The 22,658-nt window shown below is 41.8% G+C and overlaps 1 protein-coding gene across 1 annotated transcript in view; it reads left to right on the top strand.

Annotated features, from left to right (window-relative positions):
* The first annotated feature begins 1,071 nt into the window (after nt 1-1,071).
* Nucleotides 1,072-22,658, top strand: part of tsc22d2 (TSC22 domain family 2) — a 34,546-nt gene continuing 12,959 nt past the window's right edge. Inside the window, exon 1 of the mRNA XM_053429760.1 lies at nt 1,072-3,201. Coding sequence (XP_053285735.1) covers nt 1,709-3,201 — 1,493 coding nt within the window. The 5' untranslated portion in view covers nt 1,072-1,708. The remainder of the gene's footprint in view (nt 3,202-22,658) is intronic.

Consider the following 22,658-nt stretch of genomic DNA (forward strand, 5'->3'; position numbering starts at 1 on the left):
GTGACCTGGCAACTTTAAAGGTTAAAGTTTAAAGGTTTTATGGAAATGAATGTCTTGGACTTCAAACACAGATAGAAACGGAATTTTGAAAGCGTTCAGTGAAAAATATACCTTAAAAAAAAGAACAGCACTTTGCCAGCCAAAGTTAAGATTCAGAACTGTGTTTTTTCTGAGCATGGTTGTAGTATGATCGACGGTAAATGCAGATTTTTGATCTTTAAGTTATCCAAATATATATTTACCTATGTCAATCACATAAAACTCTTCTCTGTCCAAAACGGATGGGTTCTGTTCTGTGCTACTGCTTCACTTGTTTTTTTCTAAAAGACCCGCCCCTACCCTGCCTCTGATTGGGCTCAATTTAGTATGCAGAGTGATGATTGGTTGGAGTTAGCGGAAAAATATTGAAATAAGCCAATCAGAGAGGGGGATGGGTACGGCTCTTGTTCCATCTCGGCTGGAAGGAAAAAAACTAAAAAATATATTTTATACATTATGTTATGCAACAGAAATTTCTACGTGAATTATTTGTTGAATCGGCTCTATGTGAATGGTTTATACACATGCATGTACATATAGGTGTGTATCCATGTGTGTATACATGTAGGAAGGATATATTGCAGGACTGTTAGACACATGTTCCTAATAAAATGCAAACCGATATATTTATCATATGTGATGAAATAATCTATTTTTGTGGGATTCAAGATTTATTTTCTTGTTTGCCTCAAACGTACTTGTTTTGTACTTCCGTTCAATTATATTTTTGTTTTCTCTTTGGTAAAAATGTTGATATTTATTCCAATGACAATGTGAAAGCAATTTTAATTACATATTCAAATAAGTATATCACTTTTAATTAAGAGTTTATAATAAAGCGTATAATATCATTATAATAAATAGCGCATAAATAATGATATTACATATATTCATTATTTTAGTTGATCAAAATTGTTGAGAGTTTTACGCTTCCACGAATACTGTATAAGCTGAACATTTGCGTCGGATTCTATTTTCATTATGATTATTTTGACCTGCATACCCATGATGCACCTCGCGCTTGCCATCTTGTCGGGTGCTTGCGGTGGAGCGGCCGCCTTTAGCTAAGCGTCGCTGTGTAACTGGTTGTATCTGTCAGCTAGCGGCTAGCAGCAGCTGCCCACCGTGAGCTGTCCACTCGGCCAGAGGCGAAACTTTCACACGTTTCCTCCTCTACCTCTGGATTATTAGTGGGTTTCCGCTCGCCGATGGATTTGTTTACATCATGATGTCGCACATGCCCGGACAGAGGCAGGGAAAACTAGCTAACACCAGCTAAGTTAGCTAGAGAGGGAGACTGACACACTCTCAGCAGAGAGGGAAGAGCTGGCGGAGACACCGGGCCCGCCTCAGACTAAAGCACCGGTGGCTGCAGCGGAGCAAGAAGTTTGACGAGGGGCCTTTTTGCGAGAGAGGCCGCGGGAGGAGAGCAGCCGTCGCCCCCCCTGCGCTGTTACCGGAGACCGTGGGACGCTTCGGGAGTTTCGGAGGAGTCTGGCCTCGGTTGTGACACTTTTCTCCGACAAGAGAGAGGAAGAGGAACGGTATGGAAATGAACTGTGACGGTACGTGTGTGTGTCATACCCCCGAGCTGTGAATTATTTCGCAAGACATTAGTCCGGCGCTAAGTTTCACCCGGGAGCAGACACTCTCGACGCAGATCGTCAACATGTCGAAAATGCCAGCAAAGAAGAAAAGTTGTTTCCAGATCACGAGTGTAACGCAGGCTCAGGTGGCGGCCAGCAGCGTCACCGACGACACCGAGAGCCTGGACGACCCGGACGAGTCCCGGACGGAGGACGTGTCCTCGGAAATATTTGACGTTTCTCGGAACGACCTGGGGGTGTGTGACAGGAGCTCGTCCGAGGAAACCTTAAACAATGTCGGGGAGCCTCAGGAGGGCCAGCCGCCTCCCACGGGTCCTGTCAACGGGGGACTCCCCTATAAAAGTTTCGGCACTGGTCGTGTCACCCCACACAATGTACCGAGCTCAGCCACCCATCCTCTGACAGCCATCAACACGGCCCCCGCTGCCACTGTCTCTACCACTGTGGCTCACACGGCTCCTGCTAGCACCAGCTGTAGTTCCAGATTCAGGGTCATTAAACTTGACCATGGCACTGGAGAGCCCTTCAGACGGGGCAGGTGGACATGCACTGAGTTCTATGAGAGGGATTCAGATTCAAACCATAATCGGACTTTAACGCTGGATCACAGTATAGACAGGGACAGTGGGCTCGACACCAGTAACTCAGTGGTGACTAGCAGTGCTTTTTCTGCACAGGTGTCGGAGAACTCCGCAGATAGTGGCTACTCTCTCGGGCAAACCACCCACCCTCACCCCTCAGAGCTTCAGCAGCAAGGCTACAGCTTGGCTCCTCAGATAGGGAGTGGAGCAAGTGCCTTCCAGTCCACTGGGTACACAACTACAGCAGCACAGCAATCACAACCGGCTCAGGTTAATTTGAAGCCAGTTGCACCCCAAAACGTCCTCTCTAACAGCCTGAATGGCTTGCACCAAGGTTCCATGCAGCAGAAGTCTACCATCCAGCCTCCTGCCACTCAACCTCAGCATTTTGCCTATTCTACTCATCCCACTTGCCTCTCGGCTGGCCAGCCGGACTATCATCAGCAGCACTTTGGCTCAAGCACTCAGAACCTTCCCTTGACGAGCATCCCCGGGCTGCCTCAAATCAGCCAGGTAGACTCGTCTCTAATCACCCCCGCTGGTCCAGGAGTCAAGGGGCTGGGGGGAGAGGCAGCCTCAGCCCAAGGACTCCTGCTGCAAGTAAGCAATGCAACCGCGGCCATCCATCCTTCCATGGCCACCACCGCCTTCCACAGCGGTGTTCAGAATGTGCCTGCCACAGTGCCCAGTAACACCAACACCCCTCCAGGAGCGCCAGGTCAGGGGCCTGGCATGGGAGGACTTGCACGGCCCTTTGGCGCCCACGGAGGAGCCATAACAGGCCTTCCCTTCGGCTTCAGTAATCAGACAGAAGATGGTAGGCAGAAGTATGATGCCCCACCTCAGCCAATTGCCGGCCTGGTTCCAGGAAGAGATGGTCTAAAGCCTTTCATGGGCGAGGGCTTCAACCTGCCCACTTCTGGTGTCAACAGTTTCTTTGGCATCCATATTACCATGGATGTGGATGAGGACAGGTAAGAGGGTGTAACGCAAAAAGGCTTAAAATAAGTCATCTTCCATAATGTTTATTTTTTTGTATATCAAATCACCTGGGTATTTACCTGGAGCATGGCCGATAACGGATTATTGGTTGTTTGAGGTAGTAAGTTTATATCTGCAATTTTCCTGCATGTCAAACATTCTTGGTGGATTCTACAGCAGTGTGGTCATACTCCACGCTGAGGGGAACGCCTCTCCCTCCACCAATGTCAGAATTAGGCACACTATAACTAGAACAGTTGTACTTAAAGAACAATAAAACAAACCACCCTTCTCTTAGTTTTGTTTCTAAGTGTAAAGTTGTAGATGGGAAGGAAGGAGTGGTTGGAAGAGGAGTGAGCCAATGAAAACCATCAGAGACGTTGGGGGGAATTTTCTCTCTTTGAAATTTGGAGGCAACCTACAAAATGCTGGATAGTAACTTGGCTTTTTTACACGGCAACAGCTCCCTCCCTTCAAGCCTCCATTCAACCATACAGGCTAGTTTGGGTTTAGGAGGCATTAACAAGCACTTTGATAAATCGCAACACGTTCAGTAGCTGCGTTTTGTAGCTGAGAAGAGAATAACTCCCCAGACGCAGGCAGTTGGTTCCTATTCTCCCGTCTTTTTAGGAAAGACAGTTAGCATACTTGCCCTGGGCAATGATCCCATCCTCCCATCTTTAAATCTCATAAATACAGACTCCTCATGTGCTTACAGTAACTTCCTATTGTACACACTGGAGCTATTTTTAGGGACTGTCTGATGGCCCTTGCACAGCTTGAGCTAAAGTGTTGCCACTCTTTGCCATTCCAAGCAAGCAGATGAAAGGTTGAGAGATGATGTCTGAGCCAAGAGACCTCTAGATGAGTCCATTGACACACACACACACACACACACACACACACACACACACACACACACACACACACACACACACACACACACACACACACACAGTGTTTCTTGTAAATGTGTGTAGGCCTCAGTGTTTATCAGTGTGCTCTGCTCTGTGGTATGTTCTTCAGAGCTTATTTTGAATGGTACAGCCAGAGGTTGTTGCTTAATTTTGTATCGCACTCAGTTAAGATAATCCTGAAGCGTATCATTGTTTACCAGGAGACTTAATCCCAGCAGCATCACACTTGTTGATATAGTGTGGTGGGCAGAAACAGTGTGTGTTCTCCCTGATTTCATGAAAGGAACAGCCAGTGCCCATTACCTTGTTGTTTGTTTGTTTGTGCGTGTGTGAGAGAGAGACACAGAGAGAGAGAGAGAGAGAAAGAGAGAGAGGTTTGTGACATCAGTTGCTGTCTGAGTAACTATGGTGATGATGGCAGCAGGACAGGACATGTCAGGAAGGTGGAGAGGACAGACAGACGGCACACAGAAGTGCGCACACACACACACAAACGCACACCAGTGGCAATAATAGCAGGTGCGTCAGTCGTTTCTGTGGCACCTATGACTTGGTCAGACTGAATCAACAGGTCGATGGCGCTCTGCTCTGGCTCTCAGTTCTTGTCAGATCTGTCCATGTTCATGTTCACATGTCAGCTTAACTAAGTGTTGACTTGTTGTTGACCGTTTAAGCTCTGTCTTGTTCTCTGCTGCACACTTCTGCCTGTTTCCTTAAGACTCTAAATTGACTTGACTTGAAACTCCGCCAGTTATAAAGTAAAGAGATTAAAATCTCACTTTGTCACATAGGGGTGTAATGATTCCCCGAATCAATATTTTGATCAGACCATGATTCCTGAGCCTTTTTTGACGGTCATAGGTTCTTAGTTTTTGTTCTTTGGGGTGGGGGCCCCAAACTGTTCCACCCCTGCTGACTTGAATGTGAGTTTTCCCCGTCCAGCATGCACCACACGTTTTATTTTACACCAGAGAGAGAGTAAAAATCTTTCAACAAACTATTAACATTTTAACAGTGTAAGTGGACCACATTTTAATTACCTTACATTTTGTAGGTATGCATTAACTGTCTGAATCAAAACTACAAATACTGAGTGAAATCCGCTTTGTGGCTTCCAACAGCCATTTGCCTGTCATTTTTACTTTTTTTAAGATCTCTCTTTAAGGATTCTGCTTGCTTCATTTATGCACATGCACAAACACCCAAGGTAAAATTTTGGTTAACCTCAAAGCTTTTGCAGTTTTGAGTGAGGCCCAAAGGCAAGTTGGCATTCATAGGCATAATTTAACGATCATCAGTTATAATTAAAATGTCTTGTTAACTCACTAAACTTTCTTGTAAATCTCAGAAAGAACTCATTTAAAGGAACACCCCCCCAATATAACGGGACACAAATCAGGACTTTCTCTCCTTGTTAGGGGTGTGTTGTTCTGTTCACCAGGTTGGGTTTTTGAGCAGAAATCCGTTCCACGTTCATTGTTTGTTTCTGTTTTCAATTAGAGCGCATCATAAAAAGTGAAACAAAGCATGGTGGGGGAGGAGCCGTGAGATGAGAGTGATTTCCCCTCAGCTTGGAATGGTTAGTGTCTCTTCTCAGTGGGCTGCAGCTCTGCTAAATATAATGATGAAGCTGCCTCTGCCCCTGGGACAAATTGGTTTCCTTCAATACGATCACTTGGCCTTTAACTCACTTACTACTCCCAGGAAAGACCACTGCACTCAATTAGGAATGTTCATTATTAATCCATAATAGTTAGAGCAGAAAAACAGTGATGGCTGCATTACCTAAAAATAGTTAGTAGACCTCTTGCACAATTTATTATATAATATTTTTATTTTATGAAGAAGGCAGCACAATAACTGATTTGAAATCAAGTGGATTGTTCTGATAGACACGTACCCACCCAAAATGTCCACTTTCTTGTAATAGACATTAGGAAAATGAGCCATTAGGGAGATCTGTTTTTTTCCCTCTGTAAAAGTTGCGTCATGCTGTTCTTTCGACATCAACACAAATCACACTGAGCACCGTCCACAGCCCAGTCATGGGATCTGGCAAAGATGCACTTCAGAAGTATAAGCCCTGAGCAATAACATCTGATATTGATGAATTGGTGCAGTGGAGCATGGTAATCATTAACCTTTTCTTAATTAATTTCTATGGTGGTGGTTTGCTTTCATGTGACTCTTTGTCAGCTGGTTGCTTCTTACACCCTCCTCTGCTCTAACACTGACACTGTTTTGTGGCCTTGTTGACTGGAAGAGTCCTGCAAAGTTACATCAGTGATTAATTATAGTTTTTGTGACTTTGGTATTTAATGTTGTGGCAAATTAATTTCTTGTACTGGTGATGAGACGTCAGCTTGTATGGCCATCAGTAAGGGTTTCCAACTTATGTTGCAGACTGTTGACCTCTGAATGTTATTGCTCCCAGTCAGTGCAGAGATTTGAACCTGCAACCACCTAGTCACAAATATAGATGTTCCAATACAAGCATTGTGTAGAATATTTGTGGAAATGCCTCCGATACCGACGAGTATGGAAATCTATGTGTCTATCTTAAAAGTATATTTGGTTATCCCAGATAAAACTGCCATTTTCTTTTATCAAAAATAATTTCTTCTTTGTCGCTTCATAGCAGCGGTTATGCTGTACTGATGCAATTGATTAATAACTAAATAAATGTGTGAAGAGTGTGAGAGAGACAAACACACACTCGCACACATCTCTCGATGTGAGCATGGTTTCCTCTGTATTGAAATACTGCTGCTCATATCAGCAAACAAACCGATGAACTCGGCGCCCTAACAAATGGAAAGTAAACCAGCTGCCAGATTTACAAACCTCCTCGACATGTCTGAGGGCCGACATGATGTCACTGTGCATTTGCGGAAACTTGAACGCGCACAAGATTAATTTCTCCTCACACATACTGAATGTCACATAAAGTTGTAATCTGATTGGAAGCTTGACGAAAGGTCAGCGGCAATGTGTGTATGAGTTCAACTTGTCGGAAAGTGTGTGTCCTTCACCGCCCAAACAGGTGAATGCAGCCTCTCTAGCAGCTGGGTAATAATATTATCAATGTGATCTAATAATTTAATCTGTGAGTCATTTTGCTGGTTTTAATGTGGAAAAATGAAAAGCTTTCCTTCTGTTGGTTGTCTGTAAAGCAGCTGTCAGCTGAAGTGGTAACACAGGATTGACTTTAAGCTCGGGATTTAAGCAGCTGTCTTAATGGTTAGCTCCTAATGGTTCTATGCTGACTATGCTGTGACACCACAGTATTGTATTACCTGTCAGTTAAAGGTGAATGGTACGGTAAACATTTTTTTGTGTATTTGCCTTTGGGAAAACTCAGTTTCTGCAACAAGTACCTGCCCTCTGAGTAGAGCAGAAAGAGGCATTGATATTACAAGTGATTTAACACTTAAAAATTTCTGGTGTGAGTTTGTGTCGTCATTATTTAGCCTTCAATTTGAGGAAGCATAGACACATTATTTGATCAGAATCCCCTAAGGATTAATTGTTCTATGGTGCTTTCTACTTATCTTCTTTATTTAGTTTTTCTCTGGCTTTTTCTCATGTGTAAGCAGAATGTCAATGTTTTGGTTGCACAGTTAAAATCTTTTGATGAAAGCCACAGCAGCTTGTCACATGTCTTTGTTGTGAACTGGTTCTTTTCAACAGCCGCTTCCATATGGTATTGTTAGGAGAGAAATACATTAAGGGCCTCCATAAACCTCAGGAGAGAAGCAATTTATTCCTGATTGTTGCGCAGATGCACAAATTACAGCCTGATTGTGAGTGTGTTCACTACAGTAGCACTTACCCCCGATTTTTACCTCTTGGCACAATTTGACAGTTGAACACAATAGAGAGTGAATGACGACAGGGTGGGATGGAGAGTCAGGTTTGGGATAGAGCGTGCTTGTGTTGTAGTTTGGTTACCATGGTGAGTGGAAACAAGGCCGAAGCTTTTTTCCACAGATAGCTGACCTGCCTGAACCTCCAGTGGATCATTTTCCGCAAACCCTGAGTGGCAGTGATTGTCAGGTACCCAACGACCCCAGCCTCGATATGCACCATCACTGTGTTTGGATGGTTGTCTAGCTTGTCTTTTCTTCCTCTTCTGGTTCTTCCTTTTTTTCTATCCCTTCTTGACCTGTTCATGCACTTCTCGCCTCTTTTTAGGCTGGGCTGGAAGTTTTGTTGTTCAGCAAAAAGGTTGGCTTTTAATGATGTCTCCTAGAACTGCTCTCATCATGCTCATTAATGGTTTCACCTAATTTTTAGCTGTTTTCAAAGGCATCAGTGTTTTCTTTCACAGAGGAAGAACAAACAGTTTCCTCCTTTTTTGCAATGGTACAGGGAATTGTGTTTTGATTTCAAATAACGTCAAGTTTTTGATATTTTTCCATCTTTTCAAAATTTGGAAGATCTAAGAGGTCCAGCAGTGTTAGGTAAAGTGGTTGAATAAGTTAGCATAAACGGATCCACCCTCTTATTTCAGCAAGATGTGGTCAGGGGATCACTTCCAATTAGAGTGGAGCTGCCAAAGCAAGTAAACAACCTTGGTGCTGGCTACATAACATAACTATCTGAGTTTGTGCTGGAAGCAAGGCCGTTGAATCAACCGCCGAGTATGTTGCAGGCTGTTCCAAGAATGAGCAGAGTGTGTGCAAGCCTTATTGTTTTTTGTTGTCCTTTCTAAAATGGTCTCAATACAGAACAGGTTAGACTCCTCTTTCAAGTGGTAACAGTATGTTAAGTATGCACCTAACCTAAGCCATAACCAAGCTAAAGCCTGTTGACAGGATCCTTATTACCGGTCTGTACGTACTACCTGGGAGAGTGGAGGCTACGTTGAGCTGACAGATTGTGTAATTCTGTGAATGGGTCGTAACTTTGATGGATGTTGACAGTTTATTAGCGCAGCATCTGTCACTGTTGAGAATATGCGTAATGCAATGTTTCAACATTTCAGACATCTGCTCTGTCAGTGTTTTCTAGCAGCTCAACATATGACAAAGTTCCACAGAGTGATGGATTTGAGGATGGACCGGAGATTTAAGTCTGGTCTGTGGTGTCGCAACAGTCTTAATTTTAATCTCGCATTAAGTTAATGCACACCAGTTTTAGAAAAATACAGACTGTTGTTTTAAACCTAAGATGTTAGTCAGGGTGGTTTCAGGTTAACTCTAATTCTGATGGAAGTTCCATGTTTCCATGGTAACACACTGTGACACCTTTTGACCAATATAGTGTGAAAGATGAGTGTTTTTGGAGAACACAGTAAATCTTTGAAAACATTTACCTTTGCGAATGTCGTCCTTATCAATTGTCTTAGTCCTCTTTTATTTGTCCATGAAGACTCTCCGGAATCTGACTGAGGTAGCAACTACTACTGAGACCAGACATATAAACCTCAGCTCTGCTACAGCTGGAGTAAGGAGAGGTCTTTCTTAAATTTTCCAGAATTCAAAGCAAGTCAACAACTGCACACCTTTGTCATCAATGCGAAGAGACATTTGTGATTTCTGATTATTTGTTCGGTATAAACCATATCCAAAATCGGCCCCATCAGAGCTGCAACCAACTATCTAATCAATTAACTGTTTAAATGTTTTTTTAAAGGAAATATAATTAACATTTTCTTCTTGAAGCTTCTGTAATTTACGCTTTGCTGCCTTTCCCTCTTTCATTCCTCCAACCAAAGCACCTGTAGCCTGCATATCTTCTAACAAGTTCACTCTGGCTGCTTTATGTGACAGTGACATATGGTTGCTGCTGTTTGCGAATGGCCTTAACCTGCAGATTATTGCACATCATGGACTGGGATCTGTTTAAAGACTCTTGGAAATGTTGTATCTTGTCTGGTGGTGACTCGCTATGATTTCAGCACCCCAGTGAAAATCTATGAATGTACTGATGAGTGTGACAATCATTTTGTGAATTTAAAGAAGAAATACTTGAGGGTTTCTTCAGAAGTAATCACATAAGTTTCCGATTTAGTTGACTTTCACTCTGTTGGTTTACAGTAAAGTGAGATATTTTGACACAAAACTGAGGAAGTGAAATAGAGAAACACAAAGTGTCAATGGGACTGTTTTTTTGCAAGTGTCAGATGGTACAATTTCCAAACAATCACTGGGCAGAACTTACCATGTGTTTCTCATTCCCATTGTCTCTCTGATAAGTTGATGTAATACTGCTAATAAAGGCCAAAAACAAAAAGGAAAGAAAACCAGTCAGTTGTTAGGGGATTTAGCAGTTCCAGTTCAGTGATTTGTTTTAAAGCAGTCCACAGATCAGCGCTTAGTCTATGGGATATAAATGTCTGCAGCTCATAACAAACTGACCAGTTGTTATAGAACATGTGAAGCTGTGTGTTAAGGTCATTAAGTCTCCCAGAGTGGGAAGCAAGGGCCAAACAACAAGGTTTCAGTGCAGAGGGCCCCCCCCCGAGCCCAGGATGTGTGAATAGTGAGTAATGAGGATGTGTAGAAAACATGGCAGGCAGCTGCATTTGAGTCATCCATCCTCTCTGTGTGCTCAACTGCTTGGATGGGAAAACTATTCATCAGTTCTGTAGTCCTGTGTACGTGTGGATGTACAGTGTATATGTTTGTAAAGTGTATAATGAGCTGAGAGATGAAGAAATTCTCCTAATTGAAGGAGTTAGTGTGTCTGGGAAATGTTCACAGTGTAAATAAACATTGTCACATAAGTTCGAGGCATTATCAATAAAAGATTTATGTTTTTCTCAGTTAATTGAGACATTAGCAGGAAGGCAAGTGAAATAAACACGCTCATCAATGAAGTGACTCTTTTAACGTCTCTGAGTGAACCCTATGTTCTGTAGTGCTTCTCATTTTTGTGAGATTAAGTCAAACATGACTTGTAGTGAATTAGTTTCAACTGAAATAGTCTTATCTTCCCAAAGCCATCCGACAATGTAACATCAGTGTTTGGCTGCCTACCGAAATGTTTTTTCCGTCGGACCTTGCTTTTCCAATGTCCGCTGGTCAGCTGACTCAGATTCTGTTCCTAGTCAGTTTCTCTCACACCCTCATTCCTCTCGCACTATCAATTTCTATGACAGTTACGATTTTTCTGACTTCAGTCTTTTTGAGGTCAACATCTGTGACGGATGTAATCCTTGGATGTTTTACAGTTTTATTCCCTTGTTTGGTTCTGCTGTAAAGACGTCATGAGACGCAAGGAACTTCTTTTCATTTGTTCATGAATTTCATTTCCTCTGTGGCAGCAGAACCACCAGCCTTCAGAAACTCCTGGAGGTTAACCGGACTAACAAAACAATTTTGAGGCAACTCTGAAAGACTCGCTGCACATGGACTTAGAAACACTTGCAGACCAAGCAACATTACGGCTGCCAACAATCCATAATCTTCAATCCACTAAAACCACATTTTAGTCGAGACCAAGAAAGTTGTGAAGTTGTCTTTTGATTTGCCAGGGAACATATCACCACCTTGTAATCAGTGCTAAAGTGGATGAGGATTTTAATTTTGATTCACCTCGTATTTAATTTCTTTCTGAATAAATGTTTTTCTATCAAATGCCAGTAACTTCTACAGGCGCCTTCATATGAACATACGCCCATGAAATCATGAACGGATAATGAATTTGGTCTCAAGATCTATAATCTCTGCTAAATACTTGAGACAGTTGTGTGGGTTGGGTTGTTTCAACAAGCTCCGAAATGTGTGAAGATGTGAAGTAAAGATGAGCTGAACCTGCTCTAAAGGCCAACTCAGGTCACGTCTGTTTTTACAGGTTGAAACTAACATCTATGCAGGCAGTGCAAATTCTTCAGGGTGCATTTATCATCTTCAGCAGAGAAAGGCGCAGGTTTAGTTCGAACCAGCTTCCTGCTTTGCTTTGATGTCCGCATTTACATTCAGTCAAACACTTCCCCTGTTGTCGTCTTCCTCTTGTTTCTCTCAAGTTTACTTGAGTGTCGTCTCCCTGTTGCATCAAAGTACTCTCTCACCCCCAACCTCCTCCGGTGTCTCACAATGAGCAAACTTTTGCAAGGAAACGGACGTGAGTCATTGTGGCCGGGTAGACTGATAACGGTTTGTTCACTCATTTGAGGCGATGGCGTCAAACAGATGGTACTCTGGTTTGTCACTGAATCAGGGTGGATTTGTCATGCATGCCCAAACCCGTTCTCTTTTTCTGTTCAACCTTCCAGATGATAAGATTTATCTACTCGCTTCCAACAAATAACTTCCTGTAATTACATGATTATGTTTCAGTGTACATGTCACAGTATCACAACACTGTTGAATTTGCTGTACAATGGTGTTTCGAATCAAACTGGTATCATTTGACCTGTCAATTGTCATATCCTCTTAAAGCTTCTAAACATGTTGTTTCAACATGTTGTTTTTTTAGTCTCAAAGCTTTTAAGAAGTATTAAACCATCACGAGCCAAGTTGACCTTCTGATCATCGCTATGGTTATGTGTGACCACTGGTTCACGCTGAACTTTCACACTGTCATGTCTCTGTATTTCTCATCTGAGTCAGCCTCTAAGTTTAACATGTTAAAACATCTCACCTTCCTTCACATGTACCTCAGAGCTGTGAAACATGCACGTAGGCTGAAAGTGAGAACACTTGTTAACTGTTGAACTGCACTGAAAGGGATCAGTGGAGTTATGTGTAAAAAAACAAAAAGAACCGTTTCATTCATATTTTTGATTTGACCACCATTTGATTTAATCACATGTAACACTGTTGCTGTTTATTTACTGTAAAACACTGTAGTGTAGTTTACTGTTAAACACTTGACTTTGTTACTGTCTCATTCCACTTAGTCCTGTTGCTATTCTCCTTCTGCTGTCGCTGTGCAGAGCTGTGCTTTTCTGCCAGTCTGCCCCTTGCCACCTTCAGAATGAGGTCAGCCAAAAAACTCCACGCTAAACAATGGAAAATATCCTGCGACCACTTCCTGTGATGTCAGTGGGTTAACCTCAGCTGATGCACAGCAGCTGTAACTGGGAAGGACAGCGCACGGCATTTCATCACCCAACTGGGATGTATAAGGTCTGGAAAAGTTCATGTCATGGGTGGATAAGGCCTCCAGAGACACTGAGACATAGGTCTTGTTTGATATTTTTTAGGATGGCCCTCTACTGACTGTAGAGAGTAATCCTAACACGTTTTAACCCACCACACACAAAACATACAACCAATACTAGGTCAAAAACTCCACAGTATGACTTTAGTGCAGTTTCCTGGTGTTGGAACTTTTCACACTCCTCCTTTGCGATTTGCAGAACAATGATGCAGATCACTGGCTGACCTGATGTTTGCAATGAAAGTAGATTTTTGGACGCTGGAACTTAAAATGTTGCTGTTGCAGTGGACTACAACAACACTTTTTATTTTGCCAAGTAGCAGTGTATATCATAGTATGGTTTGTGCCCATCATTTTGATTCTTGTCAGGTGTTTCTAGTCATTGGTATAAATAAATGTTCGCAGTCGAATCATATTGACATTTCAGGCATTATAAAAGATCAGATTTACAAAGGTGTAACACACATTAGAATGCTAAATATGTTCACTTTGTAAAACAGTCAGCATCTACTGAGTCTAACAGCATTATTCCTCTTTCTAGACAACCTGAAACCGGACCCATGACACTTTTAGCTTCTTTTAATAGTAAAAAGGCCTTAAGTTGAGGGGAGTTTTTACTTAGAGCAGTCAATGTAATACCTAGAAGACGCACCCAGAGTACGGTATGTAAAAGGAGTGTGATTTGTCACAGGAATCTGCTAGTGCTTCGTCTACATGGAGATATGAATGCCAAGGCAACCAGCAATATAACAGCTGGGAGGACTTTGGATCAAAGCCAGTGTATGATATCGACCTTCTGCAATAACACTTGACATGATTAGAAAGGAAAGGTCCTCATGGGGCCATGATTTATAATGTAAAGACAAGTGCACTCCACTGTGGGTTGTTTTGGATAGAAAATATAGAATTAGAGAAAGTTCCCTGCCAAAAGAAACCCAGAAAACAAGCTGTGGCTGTCATATACATTGACTAGTGTTTACCTCATGGCATACTGTTTATTGTATGAGGAATCTACTATAAGGACATTTTCAGTTGCAGCTCCATGAATAACTTTATTCAAACTTTCAATTTGATCATGTTTTTTTTTCATCTGACTATAAGAGCATAATCAAGTGAAATACTTTTGGCTTTTGAAAATTATAATTGATGATATTCAAGATGTTTTGTGATCTGTTTTTCTTTTGATAATGTCAGTTTGTTGCGCCTGCTTTCCTGCTCGATATGTCCCTTGTACTTATTGTCACATGCTTACCCCTCCGCCGCGGTGCCCAGCCGCTTGACCCCAGGAAAAGCCCCTGGACAGCAACAGGCCAGTGTTGTTACAGAGCAGAAACAGACCTGAGGGAAAATATGGCAGAGTTCACTGGGCCAGCATCACGCTTCAGGAACCAATTCTACACTTTATTTAACAGACTGAGTCAGTGAACTTGAGCCCTGCCGAGTGAAATTGAGCAGATAGGGTGGCTTTGTAGCTGCAGGCTGATGTTATCAGTTGCCACCCAGATGAATGAGCCACCCCAGATCCTGATTTATCCTGACTCATCTGTACTCATGGTAACAATTATGTGTAACCCAAGCAGAAATTAACACCCTCCGCTTACCAGAATGCTCATATCAGTGTGACATATTTTCACTCATCTTTCGCTGGCTTTACATATTTGCCAGTCTTTGGTGATGTGTTGCAGCCTGCCTTTAACATTGCTAAAGCTTTAGTTGTGATCTTGCTTGTGTTGAGTCACAAATACCCCAAACAGACCCCCTCTTCTCTGTCCTACGTGTTGCAACCTCCCATAGGAGAGTGGGCGGAGTAGTGCTGTTAGTGGTGGTTAGCTGCACAGCTGGGACTTGGCCTGACCCATGTATGGCTACAGGCTTGGTCCCATGCAGAGGGCCACGTCCCTGTTCGCCACTTAGCCTCTTCCTCTCTCTCCCACGGCATCTCCTAATCACTGCATTATGAGAAGAAATCCTCCAACTTGTGGGTCACATTTCATCCCATGTCCAGTTTCAGACCCCCCCCCCCCCCCCGATTTTTTTTTTTATGACTTAAAACTAAAGATGTATGATAAAATCTGTTTTTGGAGAGTCTGCTCAGTTCCCTGTTCATGCAGGAATATGAAAAAGCCAGTAGCAGGAAAAACTGCCACAGGAAAACCACCTGCAGTTAACAACCCAATTTCTGCCGCATTGTTGGACTTTCATCTCATGCTGCCTGACAGAATGACCCACATTCTTGTTGACTATATGGATTACATATTTTCTAAGATCTGTAAAAGGCAGGAAATACATTTCCTGCCTTTTACAGATCTTATGCCTGCCCTATGAGAACTGCTGACTGTCCTGGGAACACATGATAGACGGGTCTATTCTGTGTGTGTTAGAGGTAATTAAAGAGAAACACAGATCAGGGAACAGTCTCCCTCATCTGACCGTACCATGTGACTTTACCTCTGAAAATTTTGCCCAATGTGGGACCCATATTTTTGGCACATTTTTCCAGGACTAGGTGTCGTGTACTGTAGCCAGGACTTTTCTTTGGTTTGTGGGTAGATATGATGCCGTGGTGGCTTGTGAGTGATCTGAATGTTTGGTTGGACTTCTCGTGACAGATCACTTTCTCAGTTGCCACTTGTCAGCTGACTGAAATGCTGTAGCGAGTTGATTCCTCTCTCACTCTCAATTCCTCTTGAATAATTGATTTCTCTGAGGGTTGAGATTTTTTTCCGACTGCAGTCATTTAGATTTCATCATATGTGACAGACATAATTCTCAAATGTTTGATAGCTTTTCTCTCTGTTTAATTTCTGCCGAGAAGATGTCAGGAGATGCTAAGAACTTTTTCACTCGCATTGAACATATTTCCTCTGAGACCGCAAAACATGTAACACCAGCCTCAATAAACGCCTGGAGGTTGAACTGGACTAATGAAACACCTTTAAGGCTGATTAACTCTGAAACACCCACGATAGACCGACTCTGAACCACTTCAGACATTAAGGCTACAACCAACTAGAAATACATCACTCTATAGTATAGCACCATAATTACACATGTAGTTTTTTGGTCTGGAAGTTTAAGACAATCCCCACTTTGGTAAACGTTTCAGAAAATGATATTGCCTTATGTTCGGGCTTATATGTAATTGTTATTCTGCACGTTAGCTCAGGTAAATAGATTCAGGCAACTTATGCACATTAATTGAGGCAATCATATTTTACCTATCTTTCACATCATTGATTTTAATCCTCTTTTAGGAATCACCTAAACAGTGGAAGTGACCTCTACATTCTAAATATAACTGACAGAAACTCACTTACAGGTGAAGAATTGTCATGTGCACAGTCGGGTTGGACACTAAATGCTTTTTAACTTAACACCTGAGAGAGTTTCCATCACGTGTTCTACCATCACCTGCTTCTCCCCTTAGGCTGTAAGGTCGACTAGGTAAGAGGCTACGATTCTGAACTTGCACATCTACATAACAACATTCTGCTCTTTACCTTTTCACACACTGGAACTAATTTGACTATAGTCACGTTAACATTAGCCTCTCGCTCTTATGCTGATGGAGGTTGCAATGTGACAGCACTGAAGTTGAGCATCATAAGGAACTTTAAAAATACAGACAATCAACCACTCCTTATTTTTTCACTCCACCACTCCGTCCTCCATCTGACAGAACTGAGGTAAGTCGGTTTATTCAGTGCAGATGCAGCATGGCTTAGTGTTTTCCAATCCTACTTTAAATCCCTGATGAAAACGCGTGTGAACTTTTAAACGTCGGCCATAAATTGTGCCTTAGAATTGTTTTTCCATGTCACGTATCTTGGCTACATCTGCATTTTTCCTTCAGACGGTAACCTCTGATTTACACACTGACCCAGATCTGACTCCAGGTAGAAATGCACACAAAGTTTCAGAGCTCAAAGGGCTGACAAAAAATGTCGGTGCTAGTCGCACACCAACAGTCCCTTTTTATAAGACTTTTTTCCAATCATGGAAAGCATTTGTGATGACGTTGTCAGAGCTTTTACAAACAAAACAGTCATTAGCTAACAAACACGAAGTTTGGTCTCTTTAAGTTTCCTTGATATTGTGATGTACTGTGCACTGCTGTTCACTTTGAAATATGAATTACTGTAAAAGATACTTTTATACTTTTCTCCTTCAATACTTGATGGGGGTTTCAGGTAGGATGAAACATCAAGTGTCCCTGTCCTACCCATCATTTCCCTGCCTCTACCTCGAGGAGTTTAAACAACAGCTTTTCACTCAATTTCTCTTCAGACTACTCTGCCTGTCTCCTACTCCTTTGCAGTGTTTACCATTGGATTCCTAGACTTTGGCAGCCAGCTATAGTTCTATTCTTGTCCTGTCATAGTGATCCAATTTTAAACATGTCTCATAATAACTGAGATAATTAATAAGTAAGATGATAACGATCTCTATCTTGCGCCAGTGTTTCATTTGTTGTCAATGTTGCCTTCTCTCCCTCTCTCACCGCATCAGAGGCTCGTCAAATCTTCCATTAAGTTTTTACTGTCCTCAGCAGGCAGTTGGAATTTTGCATAACATCGGTAGATACCGCTTCAGCTGTGTACATTTCTGTGACAAGCATACAGTTCCCTCTCTTTGCACTGGGGGAAGATTATGGCGTTGTTACCACCTGGCTCAAGGCTGGCAACAAAAAGGGAGATCCACACACAGAGCTTTAAATCAAATAGAATTTATTTTACTGAGACAAAAGGATCAAGTATCAGGCTGGTGCAGCAGGCCCTGCTGAGAGAGAGAGAGAGACACTCCCAGAAGAGCAGTCCTTTATACTCTCTGGGACGGCCCACCCAGGTGGGCAGGTAAGTGGCTGAAGCTCCACCTACCAGCACTGAGCAAGGCACACAGGCAGGTAGAATGAGGGTCGTCACAGCGTGTTCACATGTCTTTTGCGAGAAAATACCTTTCATAAACCCCCTTCTAATGCAATTGATTGAATCAAACTCTGAGGGAAACACTGCTCTGACTGATTAGCTGGTCATGCATTTAAACTCCTCCCCCATCCCAATAAACCCAGGTATTTTTGCGTGTTCAGAGCACAGAGTTCAAAAGTGCAGTGTCTAAATTCCTCCCCAGTGCTTGAGAAAATTCTGAGTCTTGAGCTCCTGGTTGTGGCTTGGGACGGAGATAAATCTGTCATGGGCTCAGATAAGCAAACTCAGCTTTAAATCACTCCTTTCAGTCATCTAGTATAGTAGTGCATGGTTTACCCCACTTTTCAAGTTTCTTACATGAATTCCTTTCTCCTGACTGCTTTTTTTCTGGTACTGCAGTGTCTCGTTTATGGTTAAGACGGTTTATGATTCTGTAGACCACCCCAGCGTTAACAGTTAGAGAAGTCGTGGAAAGTTTAACATTTACTGGCAGACAACAGGGCGACTGATATGAACTTGAACCCAGCATGTACTTGTCCGGATGTTACCACTGTTAACTTGGTGAAAACATTTTCACTCTGTATTTTTGTTATAAAGCTTATTGAACAGTTTAATCATTATCATTTTTATTCAGATATTCAGGACTGAGATTTGCAGTCAGGTTAAATTATGTACTTTGTGTAACATTAACAGCAAATACCCAAGCGCCGATAAATATTTTATGTGGCTCGTAATTTTATCTACCCTCAGCCGCTCTGTCAGGAAAACTACCTCTGTCTGAAGTTTACTTTCTACTCTACAAGGTGTCGGGTCAAGTAGATGTAGAGTTGGAGTAAATTCATGAATGTTAATAGCTGGCGGGACATGACAAAGTTAACCTCTGAGGTCAGTATTAGATCTGTCATGATATCCTAAAGTCCTATTCTGAATTGTGTAATAAGTTAGACGATTAGATGAGAATACAAAGAGAAGATGATCTCAACTGAAACTGATAAGAATTTAAATTTTAAGGCTTTTAGCATTTTTGTGGACAAAAGAAAATAGGCACTAGTCAAATGAATAACTGAATTTCCTGTGCTGTTTAGTTGCACTCAAATTATTTAAAGCACCAAGCATCCTGTTATATTCTTTTTGGTCTAAAAGTTATTATTGTCATGTATATAAAATGATATTGAATTAAATATATAGCTTTACAACAAGTAGCAAGATGCGGTTGTAAGTCAACTAGTAAAATACGATATATGACAGGTTTTACGACTTCGAACATGCGCCTGTTCTTGCTAAATCATTTTATTTCTGAATAGAGCTGGGCCATTTGGATTGTGTCATCACTTCCTTTGACCTCTCAGTGTGGTTCAGGATATCTCTACTTTATAATTCTCCCTCTCTCCCTCTCTCCCTCCCTCTCCCCCCCCACACACATACGCGCTATATACGTACGTATGCCAGCGTACATGTTTCTCTCCCTTTACTCATGTTTCTCCTGTCTCTGTTTCTTCCAACATTAAAATGCAGGAACCCGTCCACTGCTTTCTACCAGGCTTTCCGGCCTAGCAGATTACGGGGTTCAAAGCCTGTCAATGATAGGTATGAGCACGGTGTGTTTATGTGTGTGTGTGCTAGCCTGGACTGGCTGGCTAACCCCGAACCCGCAGCCTTATAACCAAGCACACCTTGCAAGAAAATGTGTATTACTTATCCTTTAGCTATATATTGAATCCTCAAGTATCATTTTGAAAAAACGAGGTGAGGCACTCATCAACTGAGTTGAATCTATTTTTAAACAATGAAAAAATCCTTCAACAAGAATGAAGACCATATTTCATAGTAGCTGAAAGATGACTTGCATTGTTTGCTAATTAAACTCGGATGTCATCGACTTTCCCCTCTGACTAAGGTCTTTAGACCCGCCGAGCATTGTTATACTCTGAATACTAAATACACTACAATATATCTTTCATGTATTGTTTACAAAATTATAATTATAGTTTTATTGAGTTATTTTGCTTCATATATTCCTTACCCTCCCTACCCCAAATTTAAAACAATTTCCTTAGCTTAGGTGTTTGTTTTTTAAGTTGTAAGTTGAACATTTTCAAATGCAGACAAAAGAAAGGCCAAGTTTCTCATATTGTTACATATGCATGTCTGCATTAAGATTGTAGGTGTTTGCAAAAATGTCTTCTGCCAGATTGTTGCACAAATATGTCTTTATTTAACTTCTCTTGCAAATGGTCTGCTTTTTAAAGATTAACCATGAAAATGAAATTAAGCTGCACATTTTGGCAGCTGTGGGTGTGTACTGCATGGAGAAAGCATGGCACTGCAGGAAGCATCCGGATGCGTTTTGTGACACTTTGATATAGTGCCGTTTCATGGCTCCGAGTTTTGCCCGTCACGAGGATGCAGTGCTCGGGTTTCTCTTGCCATGAGCAGCACAGTGGCCAGGGAGCTTAGCTCTGCACATCGAAGATCTCACTGACATGACATGACAGAGGTTGTTCTTTACGATGTGATGTTATTTGTGAGAACCAACATGGATTTATTGACTCTGGTTTAGTTTAATGTTAAAAGTAATCCTTATGTTTTATGAGTTAAGTTAGTATCTACTAGAAACAGAGTTTTCATAACTGTTGGTCTTCTGTGTGTCTTCTTCAGCGTAACTAGATTAATTTAACATGTCAATTTAAGCAGGTGTTTATCCACCAAGCAGTCCTCACCATAAGAAGAAACAATCACAATCCAAGAAGAAAATATTGTACTGAAGCCATTAGACCAATAACTGATCAGAATTTATACCGAAAATTTATCGGCAGCTATTCCAGAGCAAAATAAACCAAAACTTGGGGGTTTCCACTTGTCTCCAGCAGATCGTTGCATACTTGATATATTTGTAAAAGAAGGAAAGATGGCCTCACAAGCTTCAGAAGGCAGGCTGTTATTCTAATCGAAGAGATGATCTTACTGTGAAATCATGAATAGAGAAATGGATTGTAAGGGGGCATTGCAGGGAAGTATAAAACACATTGCAGGAACTGGATCAGTTGTACCAGAACATGTTCAGGCAGGCGAAAGGTGACTACACCATCGGATTATCAATAGATCAAGCTTTCCTGGAAGACAAAACAGGATATGGAATTTGCTGAGAAAAGAATGCAAGACTCACCAAATGCAAAAAGAAGGCTGTCTTGTAGTGATTTCTAAGGAAGACGAGCAGTTTCTAAGCCAACTTCTCAGACAGAAAAAGGCAAAAATCTTGCGATCGGATAAGGAAAACTAGCGTTACACAGTGGATGACTTGTATTCCATTTTTATTGTATCAAACAGCAGAAAAACATAGTGCCGGGAATATTCAGGTCTCGGGCAAGTTTACCTACTCTGGACACGCGAATTGACTTACACACCTTCTCCACCACTTTGTTCTACAACTCCTTGAAGGAGAGAGTCCTGAATGTACAGTCCCGTCATCTCAACCACATTGATGGGGACACAGGATGATTACAAGGTTTTCCTCTGCATCAAGCTCTCTCTTTTTTATAATACATTTTTTTTATAACTACATATACATATTTGTTTTCTCAGGATACAGAACAGTCTACATATTTGACGTAGCCTTAATTTCCAATGGATATTAAATCATTGTAAAACGTGTGAGTTCCCGCTGAGCAACATCAGTACTAGGAAATGGGAAGATTAACGCCAGTAGATTTTGATTAAGATTGCATGAGTCACAACCACTTTTTTTCACACGTGCTGTCTCATTGAAACTATTTGACTGTCTGCCATAGATGTTTAATTGGCTTTAAAACAACACTCATAAACTGTGGAGTAGAGGCGGCAGCGCACTTATTTTATTTGGCTTGTCGAGCCGTGAAATGATGTTTGAGAAAAGAGCTCTGAGGAAACCATTTGCATAGGGGTCCAGAGACATAGGGGTCCTTAAGGCAGGTTCAGGTAAATTAGAGCAATTTCTATTTAGACTTTTGCTATGGCTGCCAAATTTGAGCCCAGTTGGACTGTGTATTGTGTATTCTGATGAAAAGTGATGAACAAAGCATATGAGCCTGTATTTGTTCCTGCGACAAGAAATATTTCTTATCTTAATGGATTCCTTGCTAAATTAAATATTTTGCGATGTCACAGATATAATGGAAATTATGCTGATATACATCACGTTACAATTGTTACGTTGACTCTCTGGTTTTTACAGAGGCATAAGGAATAACCTGATTTAATTAACAAATTATGATACAGAAACTGACAGGGGAATATCCTCCGAATTGATCTACACTCCGAGCTGTTGGCAACGAAACAAAGATGATAAGTAGAATAAAGCCGATGTAACTTTCATGAATGTGGAGTCTGTCTGTTTTGTTTAATTGCACAACAGAAAAACATGAGACGTGCCGATGACCATATTCTTAAAAGCGAAGCAGGTTCCGATGGGATGAGAATGTTTACGTAAAACAACTGTAGCAGTTGAGCAAGATCCCGCGC

The sequence above is a fragment of the Pleuronectes platessa genome, chromosome 9 (genome assembly GCF_947347685.1).
Source record: "Pleuronectes platessa chromosome 9, fPlePla1.1, whole genome shotgun sequence".
In the NCBI taxonomy this organism is placed as follows: domain Eukaryota; kingdom Metazoa; phylum Chordata; class Actinopteri; order Pleuronectiformes; family Pleuronectidae; genus Pleuronectes; species Pleuronectes platessa.